Here is an 18964-nt window from a genome sequence, read left to right on the forward strand (position 1 = left end):
TGATAGGAATAGAAAATCCCAATAAACTGGGGCAAAAGGGGTAGATTGTAGGCGAACCTGTCGTGAGTCTCGATACTCTGGGGTGACGTTGGGAGAAGAAGCGGCCGTCGAGATAAAACTCGGAACGCCGCTGCGGGGCCAAATCGGGCTTAGCGCCGGCAGAATTTCAAAACTTCTGCTTGTCGATATCGAATTTCTCCCCAACTTTTGGATAACATCCGTCCGACCTTCTATCTCGGACCCTTTCTTCTTCAAATAATCGGAGGTGCTCCAGATTCGTCAAGATGAGGTTAGTTCCCACCTCTTCCCAACATAAACCCACATCCCACGCCATACCTTCACAGACAACGTACTAACACCGCCTCTCTCTACCAGAGTCGAAACATGCCACTTCTGCTCTCGCCCCGTCTACCCCTCCAAGGGCATCCAAATGGTTAGACTAGACGGCAAAGCGTTTCGATTCTGCCGCTCAAAATGCCACGCCAACTTCAAGCTCAAGCGCCAACCCCGCAAGCTGAAATGGACCAAGGCCGGCCGCGCCGCCAACGGCAAGGAAATGATCGTCGACTCATCGCTCGTCCTCTCCCAGTTCGCCAAGAAGCGCAACGTCCCCGTCAAGTACGACCGCAACCTCGTCAACGCCACCGTCAAGGCCATGGAGCGTGTGGAGGAGATCCGGTCCCGTCGGGAGCGCGCCTTCACGAAGCGTCGGTTGGCGGGCAAGGAGGCGCGCGAGCGCAAGCGCGAGGAGGACAGGAAGGTTGTTGCCGAGGGAGAGCATCTTATTCGGAAGGAGCTTCGCGAGAGGGAAGAGGGACGCACAACGGAGGAGGGTGTTACGTCTGTCAACAAGGTTCATGGGGAGGAGAGGCTGCGGCAGAAGAAGAAGACCAGACTTTTGGTCGATGGGACTACGCAGGACGAGATGGATATGGATTAGATCTTTCTTCGGCACGTTCTTTGCTTTTGTCGATTTTACGGAGTTCGGTTTGTTTCATACCTGGGTTGCCGAAAAGCTGATTATGATGCACATTTTGCGGACATCGCTATTTCTTATCTTACTGGCATAGCTGAAGCAATAATCAATGAGAAATGTCATTTGCCAGGGAACTGTCCATGGTCAGCTGTTAGGGCTAGAGTCTTATGGTGAACGGGAGCTGTATACTTGGCGTGATCTTAATTCGTTCGAGCTGGTTACGGCTTCGCGGTGTATATGCAGTAGTCATTTATTAGATCCTTAGAGAAAGGAGCAGTAGAAAAGTTCATGGTCATCACATCAAAATTATTACGAAGATTCTAAAGTACACAAAAAGTATAACTGTACAGGAAATGAAGGTAAAAAGCAGCGCAATGTGCAGGGTATACAAAAACCATATGCAAAACAAAATGTTCATGTCGAGGCATTATCATTGAGTCCAAAGAGATGCAGGAGAAATGCAGAATGTGCGGTGTAATCAGACAAGAAAGAAAAGTGAAATAGAATATCAGTCAAGAATCGATGTCTAACCCGACTCGGAGCCTAAGTGACCCTGGTCGGAGAATGATGGCTTTCGGGTGACATCAGGCGCAAGTGGGAGGTCATAGTCATCCACAGCCTCATGAGGACGAGAAGCCTGGCGTTCGAGTTTCCGCTGGAAATCTCCCGTGGGCGAGTCCAGTCCTGGCCCTATCACAATCCGCGCGGCAATATGAATGAGGACTATGAGTAGTTGAATGGGTGGCACTAAGACCAATGTGGCTGTCTTTTGTATCAGAGAGGCTCTGTCTTGTTTCCCCGGGTCGGCAAGGATCAACGTAGATGTCGCGGGCATTGGTGACAGGTCTCGCTCGGTAGACGCTTTCGAGCGGCGGCGGAATTCGATGCTCATGCTTGTGAGGTTTGGGTTGGAATCAGTGGTCCTTGCGCTACTTATGCTGGAAAATGAGCCTGGTGTTCGCGGTAATCTGAATGCTAGTTCGGGCGATAAGCTTTGCGTAGGTGCGAACGCCCGGTCTGTGCTTTCAGTAAATCTCGACGGCGTGGGCGCATCATCATCCCACAAAAACTTCTCTCCGTCTAGAGGCTCCGGTGTCTCGCAGCGTTCGTAATGCATCTGCTCAAAACGATCGTCCGCTGTCGTGGGAGAGAGAGGAGTCAGGTGCGGTTCCGGGCTATGGTCGAAGGAGTGGAATGATTCGACACTAGACGAGAGCGACATTACTGGGCCTTCCTGTGGTTCAGGTGCGTCTTCAAATCTCGATGACAAGGTTTGAAGACCCCGATGTCCTTCGCTCACTGATCGAGTGGGCAGTTCCGCGGGTTCTAGCTTACTGGTGGGCTCTGGCAACGGCTCCTGGTCATCTGGAATAGTTCCTAAAGTCGTACTGCTTCCTCTTGGGGTGAAGCTGCCATCCTCAGTCGCAGTACCATCCGTATCCTCGCCCGCGCTGAGCAATTCGGGTGTAAGAGCCTCTTTTATAAGAGACTCTCGATTGTATGCCGGTTGTATAGGTGCGCTCTCCCTCCGCCCCTTCGGACGCCATGCTTTCTTCCGTCTCGGAACCTTGGCCTCCTCCGGTATCTCCACAGTAAAGCCACGTTTAAACGGACATGGAGTGACCTCATATCGGAGTATGGTTGGCAGAGCCTCCTTCATCTGAGTAACAAGCTCTTTGTCCCGCTCGGTTTCATTCGGAAGTTCGATCCGGTAGTATGTAAGGGGACGGATTCGCAAAACAAACGTAGACTCCCTGTCTACACACCAACATTGTGAGTTCTTTAGGATCGCATGAACGACGCTGCCGCATTTGAGGAACACTGTCGATCCGTATACTTTCTCCAACCTTAGTGGCCCTAACGCGACCGTCCGCTCCGTGGGGGATCGCCAAGGCAAGGTCTCGATGGTGTCAACTGGGTAGTCGAAGTCAGAGGGTGCGGTCGTCGAAGGGATCGGCGCAATGGATCTAGGAGAAAAATGGACGACCTTTGCGGAGGGATGATAGAAGAGCTCATTCTCAGATGGCTTGAGCGAGTCGGGTGTGCGAGGGCGAGATCGGTTCAGCTTGGTAGGAAGGGTGAGCGAGCGGCGAGGAAGGGGCGCCTCGAAGGTTTCAGACATGGTCGTAGTGGTTCATGTGGGATCGAAAGGAATGAAAATCATATAGATTGAGGAAGGGTGAAGGAGAGATAAAAGAAGGAGAGGCGATCGGCTGGTGGGCAAGACACAAGAATGACGGGGGCTATGGTAAGGAACGAAGGGCCATGGTCGGACGAGTTCGCGATGTCATGGACCAGGGTCGGGAGGGGAGGGGATAGGATAAGGATGCAAAGGAAGGACTAGTGAAGTGACAAATGATCTGTGATGATCATAGAGTTATACTATTAGACCCCTTAGTGCTGCATCGACGCCAATGAAATGCAGTTCTGCAGCTGTTGCAGATGCTGGGGTTTTACTGTGGGGCGAAGCGGCCTCAGACGTGAGGTGTCTTTTTGGATTGACATTGACATCTTGGCCAGCTTTCTAGTCAAGTTTAGTCCATGGTCACTGCACATGGGTCTTTTATACAGAATTGTTATGTTATTCGGTGAGGGTGTCTCAATATACTATACTAACCTTATCTCCTGCGGTGCTATACAAAGTACAACCTTCCGCAACGCGACTTTGTTTGCAATGACGTACGCTTAGTCATCCTCTAGGCAGTCGTGAATCGCAGCTTCGGCTCTCTTCAACTTCTTCAACTGTCACACTGGAGCTGGATTGCTCTTAACAATCTGCAATCTGATCGCTGTGAAGATGTCGAACTTTGAACCAAACGCTGTGCTTCGCGGAGCCCAGCTGACCATCGTTGGCAGTACGTCTCTGAACCACTGACTCGCCGAAGCTCTGTGACGCTGACCTTTGCCAGCTGTTCGAGCTTTGATAAACCCAAGGCTGTTCAAATATGACCACTTTCGGCAAGCCGCTCTTGCGATCGGTATCGGAATACTCATTCAGCTCATCATTCAGGTCCCGGTAAATAATTCAATTCACCATCACCTGCGACGGCGGGGTACTGACGTCTCATCAGATCATCTCGATCAGGCTGGTCATTTGGTTCAGCTCGTTCATCGTGAACCTAGAGAATGCCACATGGGACGAGAGTCTTTTGAATGGTCTCGACTTCCTGAACAAGTCTGTCTTGCAGGTGCCTTTCCTACTTATGACGCTGCTGAGATATGTTACTCCGACTCTCGATGAGATGTAAGTCACCGCTAAGAATGGCTGGAGTATCCCGGTATTGATTGCTTAGCTTCATGGAATCCCTAAACTGGGTCGACACCACTTACGTCCATAAGCACAAGACCGACAACCCCGAGAACCTGCGTGCGATGTTTTACCCCAACCTAGCTCAGTACTCGAGCACGGGCGAAAAGGGCGAAGCCAAGCCGATCCCGGACGCACTCCTGGCGTTCATCAAACGCTACGGACGCAAGGTCGGCATGCTTTTAGGGATTTATCTCGCTTCGCTTGTTCCGGTTGTCGGCCGCTTCGTGATGCCCGCGGCCTCATTCTATACCTTCCGCAACGCCGTTGGAACCACACCAGCTGCTGTTATCTTTGGCACTGGTGTAATCCTTCCGAAGCGGTATCTCGTCACGTTCCTGCACAGTTATTTTGCGTCTCGCAGCTTGATGCGAGAATTGGTACGTGTCGGACAGTCCGCCTCTGAGGAATCGACTAACTCTTTCATAGCTCGAGCCATACTTTGCTCGTATTCATTTCACTTCCGAACAAAAACGTCGCTGGTTCAAGGATCGTGAAGGTGTCTTGTTTGGGTTCGCCTTTGCCTTCACATTTGTCTTGAAGATTCCCATCATTGGAGTTCTCATGTACGGCATAGCCGAGGCCTCCACCGCGTATCTTGTCACCAAGATCACGGACCCCCCGCCCAGTCCCGATCAAAGCGAGGGTTTCGCAGAGACCCAGGTTACGTGGACAAACAAGCACGACTTCCTGCAATTGTCTCTTAACAAGATCGATAAGCTTAACGTGGCGGCGCACGAGGAGGGGAAACCAAAGCCCGCGACACCGGGCCGTAAATTCACCTAGTCTAGATAACTATAAAGTATTCTCAATCCAGCTGCCTATTTTGGCATTGACTCCATCAAGCAAATCCCGATTGTGATAAGACTCATGATAGATAAGCGTAAGTGACACTGATAATAGTGATTGGAGCGGAGTGAGGGGAAGCCGCACCGGGTGAGGGGTCTCTTTGTCTGATACCTACTTATACCTCCAACCTACTCTTATCTCCCTTTCAACACCATACCGATACTCATCACTAGCCATCAAAATGGGTACCAAAGGCATCAGGACCGCTATCAAGGTCGACCTGAACGAACCAGCCCGCGAACAAAAGGGCCTTCATGTGGGTACCCTCCATGGTCCATCCATACATCTCCACATCGTCGAACTCTATCATACTAACAACTATACAACAGAACCGATGGCACCCAGACGGTATGCTCTTCAAACCACTTAACACTGACCATAGTCCATACTCACGACGTACATAAAGTCCCCAGCTACGGCACAATCGCCAACAACGAAGTCGTCAAAATCGAATGTCTAGACTGGACAGGTGGACAAATCAAGAACGACGATTCAGCAGACGACATCAAGAACGTCGACCTAACGCAAATCCACTACCTCTCCGGCCCCTTTGACATCGAAACCGCTGAACCAGGCGATGTCCTCCTCGTTGAAATCCAAGATGTCCAGCCCTTCGAGGACCAGCCTTGGGGATTCACGGGCATCTTCACCCCCGAGAACGGCGGTGGGTTTCTAGATGAGATTTATCCGAAGGCGTAAGTCCCATTTGTATCCCAGTCGTATAGCTAGGTGTATCTGATGTGTTTGCGCAGCGCCAAAGCAATCTGGGACTTTGAAGGCATCTTCTGCTCCTCGCGCCATATCCCCGGCGTGCGCTTCGCGGGCCTCATTCACCCCGGTATTCTAGGCTGCGCACCATCGGCAGAAGTCCTAGCCGAATGGAACAGACGCGAGGGCGAGCTCATCGCTACCAATACCTCCGGGAAGGACGTCGCTAAGCCTCCTGAGCCACGCAACATCCACGCCGGCAGCGCAGACGAAGAACTCACTGCTAAGATTGGCCGTGAGGGAGCGAGGACTATTCCTGTGTGTTGAGCCACACCCTGCCCTACTAATTAGAGGTGCAATCATACTAATAATTATGGTGGTGTGAAGGGCCGCCCCGAACACGGCGGAAACTGCGACATCAAGAACCTCTCCCGGGGCTCAAAAGTATACCTCCCCGTACACGTCAAAGGCGCCAAATTCTCAGTCGGAGATCTCCACTTCTCGCAAGGCGACGGCGAGATCTCCTTCTGCGGCGCGATCGAGATGGCCGGCGTCATAACACTAAAGTTCACAGTCATCAAGAACGGCATGGCGCAAATGGCTATGAAATCACCTATATTCCACCCCGGCCCTGTAGAGCCTCAATTCGGGCCCGGCCGGTATTTAACCTTTGAAGGATTTAGCGTTGACGAGCATGGCAAGCAGCATTATCTCGATGCGACGATTGCATATCGCCAGACTTGTTTGAGGGTTATTGAGTATTTGAGACGGTATGGGTATAGTGATTATCAGATTTATTTGTTGTTGAGTTGTGCGCCTGTGCAGGGGCATATTGCTGGTTTGGTGGATATTCCGAATGCGTGTACGACTTTGGGAGTGCCGATGGATATTTTTGATTTTGATATTCGGCCTGAGAGTGAGGTTGTTGTTAGGGATATGGGGAGTTGTGCGTTTGCTGAGGAGTAGGAGGTGAGTCGTTGAATACGGACGGTTGTTACTTGTTACTACCTATGGTTGTTGTGGAGTTTTGTTGAGGCGAGGGGAGGGAGGGCGGTTCATTCATGCAGTTCATGTTCATTTCATGTGCACTCTATGCGTTATATACAGATACTCATATCATGTCATATCAAGTCAAGTCCAAACAATCATGCCAACTTACTCGCCCGAACAACCCTACCTCATTCCATCAGTCTATACCCGAGAAGTACCCAAGGAATGCCAACCTACGCCTCATTGAAATATTCGTCAAAGCTCTCCTCCGCAACCTTCACGCAATCAAACCCGTAAATCTCCCTCTGCACATCCGCGTCCGCCCACTTATCAGGCACGGGACCCTTACCGCCCTTCAGCGCAGCGAACTGCTTATCGCGCTGCTCCTTCGCGGCCCCGTCGCCCAGGTGCAGAGCCCGCCCACTAGCAGCCGCAAGTTCAACAAGCGCGTAGGCTCTGTCCTTGCGGACTTTCTCGTAAGCCCTGAGTGCTTTTGTTATACTCTCTGGTTCGATGTTGGGGAGGCGAGATAGGACCACAGCCAGGACAGCACCATCCTCAATTGCCTGTGCTGCGCCCTGCGCGAGATGAGGGAGAGTGGGGTGGCATGCGTCGCCGATCAGGGCAGTCGTTTTATGGACCCATGTTGGGAGCGGTTCGTGCGTGCGGAGTTTCCACTCGCAGACTTCGCCCTCGGGAACATAATTCAGCATCTTCTGGACGAGTGGGCAGAAGTCCGCGAAGACACCCAGCATCGCGCTCTTCGACCCCTTAGTCGTATACGTTGCGTTTGTGGCAGCGGCAAAGTTTGTATCCGGTTGCGTGGTGGAGAGGTTGTAGATTGTGTTGTTGGAGACAGGGTAAGCGATGATATGCCTCTTTTCGCCGATCCAGCGCACGACTTTCGTGCTGGCAATGAGCTCTTTTAATTCTGGGTCGGCTGTGGGATCAGCTTCCACTTGCGCCTTCGTGATCATTATGCGGTATGCGGCTTGGTTTGTGTCTTTTACTGCGGCAGAGATGCCGAGTTCTGAGAGCATGGCGACGCGGACGTTCGATTTAATTCCGTCTGCACCGAGGAGGATATCGGCTGTCTCTTCAAAGGGCTGTTTGCTTGTATCGCGAGGCGTAACTGTGAAGCTGGGCTTTGGCCCGAAAGATCGCACTTCGGTGACTGTGTGCGCAAAGTGGAAAGTAATTTTGTCGGCATGCTTCTGGCACCCTTTGTACAGGCCGTTTGCGAGGCTGTATCTGTGGCCGACCATATGCTTGTATCCGTATGTTGACTCGATATAGTGCAAGTCGACGTGCGCGAGTTCGGTGTTGGATGCTCCAACTAATTTCTGTTATCACTCTAGTTCAAAGATTCAGCTTAGAAACGGGATACATACCCCTAACACTCGTCTCCTCAATGTTTACAGCCTCCGCCTCAATTCCCTTCCACACACCAAGGTGATCCAGCACACGGGCCATGTTCGGCGCAAGCTGGATACCCGCGCCCACGAAGCCGAGATCGGAAGCTGTCTCATAGACGGTAATATGCTTGAAGCCCTTCTCGGCGAGGGCAAGGGCTGTTGTCAAACCACCCATTCCTGATCATTTCGTTAGCATCGACGTTCTCGTAAAATTGGGATGGTGGCGATTTGGAGTAGCGCAGCGAGATGAAGACGAAGGGGAGAACATACCAGCGCCGAGAATGGCGATGTTAAGGTCTTGCGGAGCCATTATCTCTCTTCTCTATTGTTCTCCGGAGCTTTTTAGTGTGTAAAAGTCCGCAATTTGAACAGATTGGCCTCCTGAGACGGACCACGGTCGAGAATCTAATATACTTAGTGGCGGAACAGACATTAGCCGGGCTCTCCTCTTCCCCACGCTCCCCACAATGCGGACACTGACAGCATGGGGATTAGTTCATGGGTGGAGGAGGCAATGATGATGGAGGGATAGCTTGGTTGATGATATGATTTGGAGAGGAAAGAGTGGATGTGGGTTTTGCGGGGAAATTGGCCAGACAAAGTTTTGTACTTGGGGTGGGAAGAAGGAAGGTGCTCCACGTCGGTAGATCTGCGGTATATAAGATTACATGGAATGAACTACCTGTTATGAGAATAAACATTGAGAGGAAAAGTAGTACATGGTCACAGAATATTATGTTATTAAAGATGATAGGCAACTATTTCTACATAAGAAGTCCCAACTTCGTCCTCACGTACTCCCCGTACGCCACTAGTACACCATTCAATTCCACGCACCTTATTTACAGGCTGTCGCCAACAATGTAGACGATCTTGCCAAGGGGCGTGCTGAGCTCAGGAAGGAGGTCGTGAACAAGGTCAGCGACGGTAGGAGACAGGCGGATAAGGACAGCGCCGGTCTCGCGGCCGACGGCAACAATAAGGTTATCGACATCAGGAGCAATGTCCTGGAGGAGCTGAGTCACACTGATAGCAACACCAATAACGGTACCGACGACGCCCTCGAGGTGGAGGCCAGCGATCAGATCACCCACGGCACCGGTGATGTCGATAAGAAGGTCTGTGCCGTCCATGTTTTCGACACGGAAGAGGTTGCTCTCGTCACGCTTGAGGTGGAGGCCGAGGGACTGCACAATCTCACCGACTGGGTTGTTGACAGAGTCGAGCCCAAGGGTGGCGACGGTACCACGGAGGAGGTCAGCAATCTCAGGAGCAAGGCGAACAAGGAGGATACGCGAGTCCTCGCCGACGATGGTGAGGATGCAGTCGACGATGGGGCCAAGGTCAGCAATGAGGTCCCCGAGCGAAGCAGCATCTCCGACAATTTCACCAATCGAATCGCTCAGGGAGACACGGCCGGAAAGCAGGTTGTACACGTCCTCGTTGACCTGGACAAGGAAATCCTCACCGTCCTCGCCGGTCACGGTCAGAAGGCGGTTGACCTGAGGGCCGAGATCTTGAATCAGGTGGCCTGTTCCATGGCAGTCGTCATCCTCGCAGTCGCCGGAGGTAGGGGTGGAAGTAGGAGGAGCAGTGCTGGTGCCAGTAGAGGTAGCACTGGTGGTAGGCTCGACCTCGGTAGCGGTGTTTGTGGGCTCGGTCTGAGTAGCAGTGTTGGTAGCGGTGCTGATCCATGGGATGGTCATAGTAGAGGTGACCGTGGAGGTAAGATCGGTCTCAGAGGCCGTGTTGGTAGGCTCGCTCTCAGGCTCGGAGGCCGTGTTGGTAGGCTCGCTCTCAGGCTCGGAGGCCGTGTTGGTAGGCTCGCTCTCAGGCTCGGAGGCCGTGTTGGTTGGCTCGTCCTCGGGCTCGCTAGCCGTGCTGGAGGGCTCGACCTCGGTGGCCGTGTTTGTAGCCGTGTCCGTCCAGGGGATAGTGGTCGTGGAAACGACGGTGGAGGATTCCATCTCATCGCATGGAGAGGTGGTGGAGGAACCGCTAGTAGGGACCACGTCCGTAGCAGGGGAGGTGGGGGCGGGGACCGTGATAGTAACGGTCTGAGGCTCGCAGTCGCACTCAGGGTGAGTACGGGCAGAGAGGCCGATGGGGCCGGCCATGGTGCAGGCCGCCCAGGTCAGGGCAGTGATAACAGAAGCCTTCATCTTGGGTATCAAGAAAACGCTGGATGTAAATCAAGCAAAGAAAAGAAGGGACTCAAGTCGGAACAATCGTCAAAAGAGTGACAGAAGCTAGAAAGGAAGCTGCTTTCGCAAATGAGTGACTGAAGAAAGGGGACTGATGGACAAGCAACTTTGAGCTGATATTTATACTGCGAAGTATCTCCCTCTGGCCCTTCCCAGTCGCCCCTTAAACTATTCCCATCTGAGCTGCCTTAAGCTTTGTGCGAGCCCAGACCCATGAGAAATGAACCCAGTGTCCACAGCCCAGTCGAAAGTGATCCGACTATTTCTGCTTATTGGGTATGGCGGCGTCTGGGCTGGCAATAGGCACTGGAAACTTTGCCCCCCGATGACAGGAGCTTGGGAGCTGTCAATGAACCATGGACTTTTGCTTTGGGCTATCGACCATTCGAGCCGTTGTTCCTGACGAAGAACCTATCGGATGTGCAGCGCTGCTGGGTCTTTACTGGGTTCCTGCCTGTGCAGTATGCGGGCTCTCTTTTTGGCGTCCGAGCACTCTCCTGTGTCTAAGCAACATCCGGAACAAGGGTGCAGAGCTTCAGGGCTTTCAAAGACCAAGATGAGCGAGTGATAGGGCAAGTTGCATGAATCCACAGCTGTGCTATTCCAAATGTGGCGGCATAAGGTGCAGGAACAGAGTCAATAGTTCACCAAGACTAAGCCTAGCAGTGTCAGCCTCGTACAGAAGCTCAGATCTCAATATCCAGGCTGACAGTTATTTGTTTTTGCGATCTGCACCTGTCGCATAGACTATTGGCAGTGGCGTCGAGTCGATCCGGGGATTGGCCCGTAGGCAAGTTGAAGATTTCTTATTTTTGTGACTTGTCAAACTGGCTGTATCCACCACCGACATCCGGACTTTGCGTTCTCCGGGTTGCAGCTAGTTTGCAGCCTGGAGACGCCCGTTTGTCACTCTGCTCTTTGTTCTTTACGAGCCCCTGAGAGTCATCTTTGACACTGGTCGAAAATGCTGCAGCGAAAATGTCTTTCCAGGTCGCTGACCGATGGTGGTTTGCTTTTCTTGCCAGGAACGACATAGGGCTTACGCAGGGGCGAAATACTCGGTGGGGAAAAGTGCTGCTGACTGCCCTGGTCTCTCCAAAAGACCCATAGTTATGGCAAATGGACCATGGCCAATTCTTCAAAGTTCAGACTTTGGACGCAGCAGGCTGCAACAACCAAATAGTGCCAAATCTTAGAAAGAAAAGGAGGGATCGGATTTCGGAGGCGGACCATGTCCTCCCCAGTATCTCGGCCCATCGCCGTTAAGCTTGGAATAATCGCGGCATCGAGGATGCTCATAATCGTCTACTGTGCCCATCGGCCACATGGGGATCATGCAGATCTCGTGGTCACCGCAGCCATTGCAGTATTTCCAAGTCGTCCAGCCCAAGTAATCCATCAGACCCTGTATCTGGGCGACGATCGTGTCGTACTCTGTGTGACTTAACGCGTCCAGCAAGGTTGCGCAGACGCTGCGAGACACCGACAGCACCGCATCGGCGGCGACACTCGTGACGGGGGTTGATCGCTTCACGAACTGTCTTGAGCACCGGTCCACTTCAAGGGATCTGTTTCGCCGGTCATAGTCGATAAAGGGGGTCACAATATCCTCGATTTCTTCCTGCAGGTGCTCCAGCGAAGAGGCCTGGCCAGACGCCAGGAAACGAAGCCGAGCTCCGTAGCGCTCCACTACCATATCTGCGATTGTTTGCCAGTCCGTCAAGGGTTCCTTGGCTTTGCGGCCCAAGATCAGGGAGTCCAGGTCAACAAGAATTGGCGCCAACTCGGTGGTAGAAAGATGTCTCAGTCGAGGTTGGGTCTTTTCTCCATTCGGGAATAGGTCTAAGCCGTAAGTATACGCAGTGACAAATTGCTCGTAATCGAGAATCACTCTGTCGCCTCCAATATTCCAGTATCTAGATGCAACAGCAGGGAGCCACTTCTGCTCACCGGGCATCTTGAACCCGTCACCTGGTTTCCCTTCTGCAGCTGGCTTCACGCGAGCAACCTGCAGCACATCGAGAGTTGAAAAGTCGCATAAAATGATTTCAAATCCAGCTTCCATCCGCAGCACCCCGTCCAGGGTCCCTTCCCATTTGTCTTTCACCATCTCACAGAAAAGCTCTGCGCGTTTGTTCTCACCCATCATGCCTCCGCCATCTCCCATCTTGTTGCGGAATAGGAGGTAGTCCTGGGTGTCCATGGTCCCGTTGTCCGTCTTTCCTGCAGACATCCCATCAACGTACAGCAAGCGCAAATCCTTGGCGGCAGCAAACGTATGCAGGTATCCGCTCTTCTGCTGGGGCATGGGTCCTAGGATCTGCTGCTGCTGCTGCTCCCGTTTCTTGGGAGGCGGTGGCCCTCGTTTCTTGCCATCCTTGCCCCCAGGTGGACCGTGAGGGTGAGGAGGTCGCGGGTGAGCAAACACAAGTGCATGTTCGGCCTCAAAGGCTAACCATTCAGGACCCTGTATGGGGTCTGATTTCGCGTCGCCGTGGTAGAGCTGAGTCCCCTCTGGCACAGTTGCCAGGTAGAAGGACATGCCGTTGTGGTTCAGCGACGAACCCCATTGGCGCATGGACGAGTGAATACTGTTAAAGATATGATTTGCATTTGGAGGAAATTCCAATGAGACTGCGTTGGCGATGAGTGCTGCAAGGCATAGCTGCAGTCTAGTTCGGTATCCCAACATCATGGGCACGCAGAACACCAATTTGCAGTAGAACGCCGACTCCAGAGATCAGATAAGATGATCTCCGAAAAAACAGCCGTCCATCGGACCATCAGCGCCTATAAAAGAGCCGGGTGGGACGACAGCTGGCCACCGCGCCGCGTCATCGGGGCTGACTCTGTACGCTATTTTAGCATCTCGGAATTAACAGACACTGATTTCTGGCGGTGTCGGAACTCACCTTTCATCGTAACTGGAGCAGAGATAAGGCATCAGGTAATTTGCCATCTTGAACGGGTTTCAGACCATGGTCTGTTGTCCAGAGTGTTACTCTGCTGATCGCCTGCAGACGAATGCATTGAGTTTGGTGAGTTGATGCAGAGCAACAGAGCAACTTACTCAGTCGAGTATTCATCCCCGAGCTCGGCCTCACCCCTTCCTCTTCCTCGGACTTCCAACTCCATTCCAACTTCCAACTTCCAATCCCCACACAACCACATCCCATCTCCCGACCTCTACCACCGATCTCTACCATACCCAGTCGTCTAATTTACCCGTCCACGGTACAGTAACCGACCGGGCTAAACAAACATGCGCCCCCTCCTCCTAACCCTCGACGCCTTTAACACCCTCTTCCACCCGCGCCAGCCAATCCCACTACAATACGCCTCCTCCGCAGCGAACTTCAACATCCACCTCTCCCCCGCCCAAATACAGCCTGCTTTCCGCGCCTCCTTCAAGGCCCTCTCGGCCTCGCATCCGAATTACGGGCGGGATCTTGCACTCCGCGGGGAATACGCGGGGCCGAGACAGTGGTGGGAGGATGTGATAAGGGGATGTTTTTCACGGGCCTTGGAGTCGAACCCTGATAGTAAAGGTCAAGGGAAGGCGGATGTTCCCGATGCACTGATACAACACCTCCTTGAGCGGTTCGCTAGTAAGAGGGGGTATAAGCTGTATGACGATGTGGAGCCATTCTTTCGGAAGTTGAGGACGCGGCGGATGAATACCGGTTCACAAAGGAAGGTCGGCGTCGGCGTCGTGTCGAACTCAGATGATCGGATTTCTCCGGTGCTTGAGTCGTTGGGTGTTTCGGTTCGGGAAGCGCGGGCGGGCGAGGTAAAGACGAGGCAGGGGCATGATCTACCGGGGTTTGAGGAGGAGAGGGAGAGACAGAAGAGCTCTACTTCTACCTCGCCGGGCCAAGGCCGGGAACAGAAGGACCTCGACTTTATTCTTACAAGCTACCAGGCTGGTGTTGAGAAGCCAGACCGGTTGATTTGGGATACTGCCCTGCGCACGGCGCAGCAGTTGGAGGGCCAAGTTGAGACTATGACCGAGTCTGAAGAGTGGGAGCGTATACACGTCGGCGACGACTATAGCAAAGACTACCGCGGTGCTGAGGATGCCGGGTGGAAGGCGTACCACCTGCCACGCGAGCAGGAATCTGCTGAGGCGCCGAAGGGCACGAGGACGATTACCTCGTTGCTAGATCTGCTTCCAGAGATAGAAGGCGCGTAGATGTAAATACTCATGTAATAGTGATATACCGATCATTAACTACAGGTAACCCAAGGTATGCTATGTGAACTCCTATCCCAAACCTCACGCCGGCTTAAACAAAAGACCATATAATGATCAAACAACAAATCATTCCCACTGTCCAGTCCCGCCCAAAGCCCCCAATCTATTCCTGTTGCCCGCATGCTTGTTCAGCAATGCGGTAATATTCGACCCCCGATCACGGTGCTGCGTCCGCAACTGCCTCTCCCTCTCCCGTTCTCTCGCAGCAGTGTAGTAATTAACGGAGCCCTTCTTCGCCATCGATGCCCCAGAGGCCTTAGTCACGCCGCCACGGGACGACTCAGAAGTAGAGCTAGACGATGACGCAGTCGTGCTCTTCCGCAATATCGGCGGCTTGAATCCGAACGACGTAGCCTTGTCGCCGGTGGCACCGGTGTGGAAGGCGAAGCGTGTACTGGCGGATGCTGTGTTTGCTGAGTTTGAGGATGCTTGGCGGAGGAGGGCAAGACGGTCGACGACTGGGCCTCGCGTGCGGCGTGGGTGAGTGAATGTTACGAATGGGGATGGTTCGCGTTGTTGGCTGGGTGCTGAGAGTTCGTCGTCTTCATCGTCTTCGGCTAGATGTTGCAGGGCTTGCTGCTCCTCGTCTCCGTCCTCTTCGGCGGACGCGACCTCATGGAAGGAATCGTACTCGGGGCGTTCAGTTAGGAAAGAGACAGTCTCGCGGATTTCAGCGAGGGTAGCTGGCTTCTTCGACATCGCACTGGCTGGTTTGCGGCGGAGGTGAGGTGGCGGCCGGTTGTTGACGTCTTCAGTGGAGGGCTCAAGAGATCTCTTCCTCTTATTGCTTTCCTCGGTCTGGTCGTCTGCGGTTGCGTCTTGCGAGGGAGTGTCCTCTTGCGTGTCGGCTGCTTCCTCGTAGCCGAAGAGATCAAAACCAGAGTCATCATCGTCATTGCGGTCCTCAATGGCCTTGAAGAAGGCTGCCTTTTTCGGGTTCTCGGCTAATTCGCCAACCTTCCCATCAGCAAGAAGGGCGTTACGCATGCGAGCGAACTCTCTTTGCTTCTGACGTCGACGTGCTAGTAATTCATCATCTGAATCGTCCAGGTCGAACTCATCATCGTTGTTACGTCGTCGGCGAAGCGCTCCTGTTGTGATATCCTTCAACAGCTTCGCGACGTCTTTCTCGTCCGCATTTCGTTGGTGAAGACTGTTGACAAGTCAGCTTATAACATAAAACGTAGAAATGGAAACATACGCATTCAAAGCAGCCAGCTGCTTCGCATCAACCTTCTCCTTGCTGCTGTCATTGATCATCGCCCTGTCGAGCGCATTCTCCTCATCGTCGGCATCATCATCACTTGCGCCTCCAAGACCAGCGTATTCGTCGTCTGATTCTTCGGCTGCTTCTTCGACCACCTCCTTTGCCTTGCTGTTATTGCGATCAAACAGCTCAGCCTGCTTCTTCGATTTCTTGGCTGCCTTCTTCATCACGTCAAAAGCGCTAGCATCGATCTCAAAGTCACCTGCTTCCTCTTCTTGCTCATCCACGGCGGACAACTGCGGCGCTTTACCGCGTCTAAGATTCTTCATGTTCCGTATCTTGACTGGAGAGACAAGGACAGTCTCAATGGTTGATGCCGGAGCCTCCATGAATCTCTTGTTAGGGTCGAAAGGTGAGAAAGTGAATCCAGCGTCTTGAGTTGGGTCAGGGATCTGGGAGAAGTTAGACACGCTTCGGTGCGCAGGCGACTCAGAAACTCGAGCATCGGGCTGCCAGTATCCAAACGGATCAGTAGAGCCAGCGCGGTGCTCCTGGCTATCTTTGATAACGATTTGAGAGTCGGAAATCGTTTGAGGACTCATGGGCATGGGTTCAGGGAGTGATTGAGGAATAGTATCGCCCTGGCTCATGTCCTGGGTCGTAGCAAGCGTGCCAGCAAAGGCCTGAGTGAGACTCATTGTAGCCTCAGAGGGCTTAACCGGGATGTTGGGACGCTCGACGGAGTTTGCGAAGGGGTTGACCGGTCTGGCGGGGGTTGTGGGTGCCTGTACTTCGTTCTCCTCGTCCTCATCATCGCTCACGACCCGAGTAGGCCTCTTGCGCCTTTGAGTCGGCACTTCTGCTTCCATTGGTGGTTCAACAGCCTCCTCATCGTCGGGATCGTCGTCTTCGTCTTCACCAGCCTCGGAATCAATCAAGTTCCCTTCCTTCTTAGCCTCCTCTACATCTTCCATTTCTTCGTCCTCATCCTCGTCCCCTTCTTCATCCTCATCTTCATCTTCTTCATCATCTTCGCCGGCGGCACCCTTTTCGTCTTCCGAGCCAGACAGCATAAAGTCGCTGTCATCATCGTCGTCATCACCGTTCTCCCGTTTAGTAGCAGCACGTTCCTGCTTCGCGATATCCTCTCCTTCCTTGCGCGCCTTCTCAAGCAAGTTTTCGACTTGGTCCTCAAAGGCAGCACGTTCAGCAGCGGTCTCAATGACAACGCCCTTGGCTCGAAGCTCTTCAATCCTTTCTCTTCGTTCCTTGCCAGCTTGCTGCTTTGCTTGGAACAATAGGCTCGCCGATAACTCGGCCGAATTCATAGTCGCAGACTTGCGAGAGGGGGATTTGAGCTGAGCCAAGGCTTTCAGTTTGAACATCGATGCTGGCTCTGCCACTTGGCGTGCTGGGAGGTTCTCGAATGCTGCGATACGGCGGGACTTGGCGGGCGATGTGACGATTTCGAGGTCGCTATCGGATTCGTCTTTCTGGTATCGAGCAACCTGTTCTCGGGAAAGACGAACACGGGCGGGCGCTACTCGCAAGGGAAGCTTTCCTTTCTTGATGCTGGACAGTTCTGTAACTGGTTTGCTGGTTTGCTCTGTCTTCTCCTCGACGGGCTTTTTTGCGTCTTCGGCTGCTTGGGTCATGAGGTCCTCGAAGGTTGGTAATGGCGTCTCCTCTTCTTGTTGCTCTTTAGAAGGATTATCTGCCGGGGGCAAGGCGGGAGAGGTCTGCGGTGTTTCTCTGTCTTTCTGTGCTTCAATATCTGAAGAGTGCTGAGACTCAGCGGTCGTCGAGGAGTTCTCGCCTGGCTGTTCAGGCGCGGTCTGTTGCTGAGGCTGCATAAAGTTGAATCGAGCAAAGAAGCTCTCCTTGGTAATTTTCTTCTTCGTGCGCGCCTCATGAGCAAGCTGCATATTCCTGCTCATTCTCTGCGTCTCACGGTTCATCTCTTCCAGGGCCTTCTTCCCAGCCTTCCGAGCCGGACGTGCCTGTTTCGGAGACTTCTTTCGGCGAGAGCCTGCATCATCTGCGCTCTCGTCATCAGAAAACATATTCGCGTTGGCTTCTTGTCGCTCCTTAGCCTTCGCGGCCTTGTTCTCTGCCTCGATCCGTTCTTTCTCCTCGCGCTCTTTACGCTTCTGTGCAACGAGTTCAAGGAAGCGGTTGTTGCGCTTCGGCGCTGCGTCCTCATCACCTGAGTCTGTTTCTCTTCGTTCCGGCTCCCCATTCAGGGATTTGGCAGGAGACATGAACAGTGGTGAATAGGCGCGAGACTGAGGCCTATCCGACTCTGCATCCGATTCATCTGCGTCACGCGTCGCTTCCCTGTTCTGAGCCCTCCGTCGCGGTCCAGCTGCAGGGAGATCATCATCCGACTCATCATCAAATGCCTCACGAAGAGTATCCTTATCCTCCTTATCTTCTGCTGGTCTCTCCTTCTCAGCTCGTAGAATCTTCGAAACGCGATCAAATGCCGACTCGGTACCCGTTCGTTCTTGCGGTTGTTGCTCGACCGTACCGCCCTGTAAACGCGCAGCCATGCGTCCTCTGGGCATGACTATATCATCATCTTCATCTTCATCTTCGTCGCCTTCATCGGAATCCATCGTGAACGCGGTCGTGACGGGCTGTGTCTTGGGAGGTCGAGGCGATGTAGATTTAACGGGTATCATGTTTTGTTTCGCGGTAGCCTTTTGCTTTTGAATTTCTGAATCTGAATCTGAGTCGCTGTCAAATGCAGCGAGCATAGCCTTTATTTTCTTTCCTGGCGTGAGGATCTCTGGTGAACCTGCCGCTGAGCACGGCGACGCGGAGCGCGTCGTGCGGGGGGTAGATGGGGTCGACATTATGTGGTAGTGTTGTATGCGTGGGAGGTATCAGTTGAGTTAGAGGGACATCGTATAGGTTCAGAGGGGATATAGGAGTGATGAAGGCAAGGTATGGAGTTTGGGTCTGGCTGGATTGGTGTTGTAGGTCTGGTAGGTAATTCCACCGCAACAAATCTAGGGCGGGAATCCGCGACGCGCTATGGACTGGCCGCG

The 18964-nt window shown here is 53.0% G+C and overlaps 9 protein-coding genes across 9 annotated transcripts; 4 read left to right on the top strand and 5 right to left on the bottom strand.

The window, feature by feature from the left end:
• Window positions 1–211: 211 nt before the first annotated feature.
• Window positions 212–1294, top strand: BDV14DRAFT_139072 (ribosomal eL24 family protein). Its single transcript, XM_073766299.1, has 2 exons — window positions 212–289; window positions 376–1294. Exons 1-2 carry the CDS (start codon window positions 285–287, stop codon window positions 938–940), a joined length of 570 nt encoding a protein of 189 aa, XP_073623604.1. The 5' UTR covers window positions 212–284; the 3' UTR covers window positions 941–1294.
• Window position 1295: 1 nt separating this feature from the next.
• Window positions 1296–3377, bottom strand: BDV14DRAFT_139073 (uncharacterized protein). The gene has a single exon (XM_073766300.1). The coding sequence runs from the start codon at window positions 3096–3098 to the stop codon at window positions 1503–1505; it is 1596 nt and encodes a 531-aa protein (XP_073623605.1). The 5' UTR covers window positions 3099–3377; the 3' UTR covers window positions 1296–1502.
• A 345-nt stretch (window positions 3378–3722) lies between these two features.
• Window positions 3723–5101, top strand: usgS (transmembrane protein UsgS). Its single transcript, XM_073770177.1, has 5 exons — window positions 3723–3831; window positions 3886–3992; window positions 4048–4220; window positions 4270–4663; window positions 4713–5101. The coding sequence occupies exons 1-5, from the start codon at window positions 3774–3776 to the stop codon at window positions 5067–5069; spliced, it is 1089 nt and encodes a 362-aa protein (XP_073623606.1). The 5' UTR covers window positions 3723–3773; the 3' UTR covers window positions 5070–5101.
• Window positions 5102–5260: 159 nt separating this feature from the next.
• Window positions 5261–6935, top strand: BDV14DRAFT_139095 (acetamidase/formamidase family protein). The gene is made up of 5 exons (XM_073766301.1): window positions 5261–5388; window positions 5462–5480; window positions 5539–5827; window positions 5885–6158; window positions 6228–6935. The coding sequence occupies exons 1-5, from the start codon at window positions 5314–5316 to the stop codon at window positions 6804–6806; spliced, it is 1236 nt and encodes a 411-aa protein (XP_073623607.1). The 5' UTR covers window positions 5261–5313; the 3' UTR covers window positions 6807–6935.
• Window positions 6935–8812, bottom strand: BDV14DRAFT_139106 (putative monooxygenase). Its single transcript, XM_073766302.1, has 3 exons — window positions 8516–8812; window positions 8222–8422; window positions 6935–8166 (listed from the first exon to the last, which is right to left on the bottom strand). The coding sequence occupies exons 1-3, from the start codon at window positions 8553–8555 to the stop codon at window positions 7064–7066; spliced, it is 1344 nt and encodes a 447-aa protein (XP_073623608.1). The 5' UTR covers window positions 8556–8812; the 3' UTR covers window positions 6935–7063.
• Window positions 8813–8859: 47 nt separating this feature from the next.
• Window positions 8860–10103, bottom strand: BDV14DRAFT_182149 (uncharacterized protein). Its single transcript, XM_073770178.1, has one exon. It carries the CDS (start codon window positions 9949–9951, stop codon window positions 9088–9090), a length of 864 nt encoding a protein of 287 aa, XP_073623609.1. The 5' UTR covers window positions 9952–10103; the 3' UTR covers window positions 8860–9087.
• Window positions 10104–11325: 1222 nt separating this feature from the next.
• On the bottom strand, window positions 11326–13463 carry BDV14DRAFT_139376 (uncharacterized protein). The gene is made up of 2 exons (XM_073766305.1): window positions 13362–13463; window positions 11326–13298 (listed from the first exon to the last, which is right to left on the bottom strand). Exon 2 carries the CDS (start codon window positions 13142–13144, stop codon window positions 11642–11644), a length of 1503 nt encoding a protein of 500 aa, XP_073623610.1. The 5' UTR covers window positions 13145–13298; window positions 13362–13463; the 3' UTR covers window positions 11326–11641.
• On the top strand, window positions 13328–14706 carry BDV14DRAFT_139121 (uncharacterized protein). Its single transcript, XM_073766303.1, has 2 exons — window positions 13328–13487; window positions 13690–14706. Exon 2 carries the CDS (start codon window positions 13712–13714, stop codon window positions 14639–14641), a length of 930 nt encoding a protein of 309 aa, XP_073623611.1. The 5' UTR covers window positions 13328–13487; window positions 13690–13711; the 3' UTR covers window positions 14642–14706.
• On the bottom strand, window positions 14706–18896 carry BDV14DRAFT_139369 (uncharacterized protein). Its single transcript, XM_073766304.1, has 2 exons — window positions 15906–18896; window positions 14706–15857 (listed from the first exon to the last, which is right to left on the bottom strand). The coding sequence occupies exons 1-2, from the start codon at window positions 18767–18769 to the stop codon at window positions 14771–14773; spliced, it is 3951 nt and encodes a 1316-aa protein (XP_073623612.1). The 5' UTR covers window positions 18770–18896; the 3' UTR covers window positions 14706–14770.
• Window positions 18897–18964: the final 68 nt, after the last annotated feature.

Source organism: Aspergillus stella-maris (assembly GCF_047715825.1).
Source record: "Aspergillus stella-maris strain CBS 113639 unplaced genomic scaffold BDV14scaffold_76, whole genome shotgun sequence".
NCBI classification, from domain to species: domain Eukaryota; kingdom Fungi; phylum Ascomycota; class Eurotiomycetes; order Eurotiales; family Aspergillaceae; genus Aspergillus; species Aspergillus stella-maris.

Excerpts from the sequence above, each read along its gene's own strand:
- BDV14DRAFT_139369 (XM_073766304.1), bottom strand. The coding sequence starts at position 18,769 with ATGTCGACCCCATCTACCCCCCGCACGACGCGCTCCGCGTCGCCGTGC. Across the intron at positions 15,858-15,905 it reads CAGCTGGCTGCTTTGAATGC|TCTTCACCAACGAAATGCGG; the intron begins GTATGTTTCCAT and ends ACTTGTCAACAG.
- BDV14DRAFT_139095 (XM_073766301.1), top strand. The coding sequence starts at position 5,314 with ATGGGTACCAAAGGCATCAGGACCGCTATCAAGGTCGACCTGAACGAA. Across the intron at positions 5,828-5,884 it reads GATGAGATTTATCCGAAGGC|CGCCAAAGCAATCTGGGACT; the intron begins GTAAGTCCCATT and ends GTGTTTGCGCAG. Across the intron at positions 6,159-6,227 it reads AGGGAGCGAGGACTATTCCT|GGCCGCCCCGAACACGGCGG; the intron begins GTGTGTTGAGCC and ends GGTGGTGTGAAG.
- BDV14DRAFT_139376 (XM_073766305.1), bottom strand. The coding sequence starts at position 13,144 with ATGATGTTGGGATACCGAACTAGACTGCAGCTATGCCTTGCAGCACTC.
- usgS (XM_073770177.1), top strand. The coding sequence starts at position 3,774 with ATGTCGAACTTTGAACCAAACGCTGTGCTTCGCGGAGCCCAGCTGACC. Across the intron at positions 3,832-3,885 it reads CCAGCTGACCATCGTTGGCA|CTGTTCGAGCTTTGATAAAC; the intron begins GTACGTCTCTGA and ends GACCTTTGCCAG. Across the intron at positions 3,993-4,047 it reads AGCTCATCATTCAGGTCCCG|ATCATCTCGATCAGGCTGGT; the intron begins GTAAATAATTCA and ends ACGTCTCATCAG.
- BDV14DRAFT_139121 (XM_073766303.1), top strand. The coding sequence starts at position 13,712 with ATGCGCCCCCTCCTCCTAACCCTCGACGCCTTTAACACCCTCTTCCAC.
- BDV14DRAFT_139073 (XM_073766300.1), bottom strand. The coding sequence starts at position 3,098 with ATGTCTGAAACCTTCGAGGCGCCCCTTCCTCGCCGCTCGCTCACCCTT.
- BDV14DRAFT_182149 (XM_073770178.1), bottom strand. The coding sequence starts at position 9,951 with ATGACCATCCCATGGATCAGCACCGCTACCAACACTGCTACTCAGACC.
- BDV14DRAFT_139106 (XM_073766302.1), bottom strand. The coding sequence starts at position 8,555 with ATGGCTCCGCAAGACCTTAACATCGCCATTCTCGGCGCTG. Across the intron at positions 8,423-8,515 it reads CATCGCCATTCTCGGCGCTG|GAATGGGTGGTTTGACAACA; the intron begins GTATGTTCTCCC and ends CGAAATGATCAG. Across the intron at positions 8,167-8,221 it reads TGAGGAGACGAGTGTTAGGG|TTGGAGCATCCAACACCGAA; the intron begins GTATGTATCCCG and ends AACAGAAATTAG.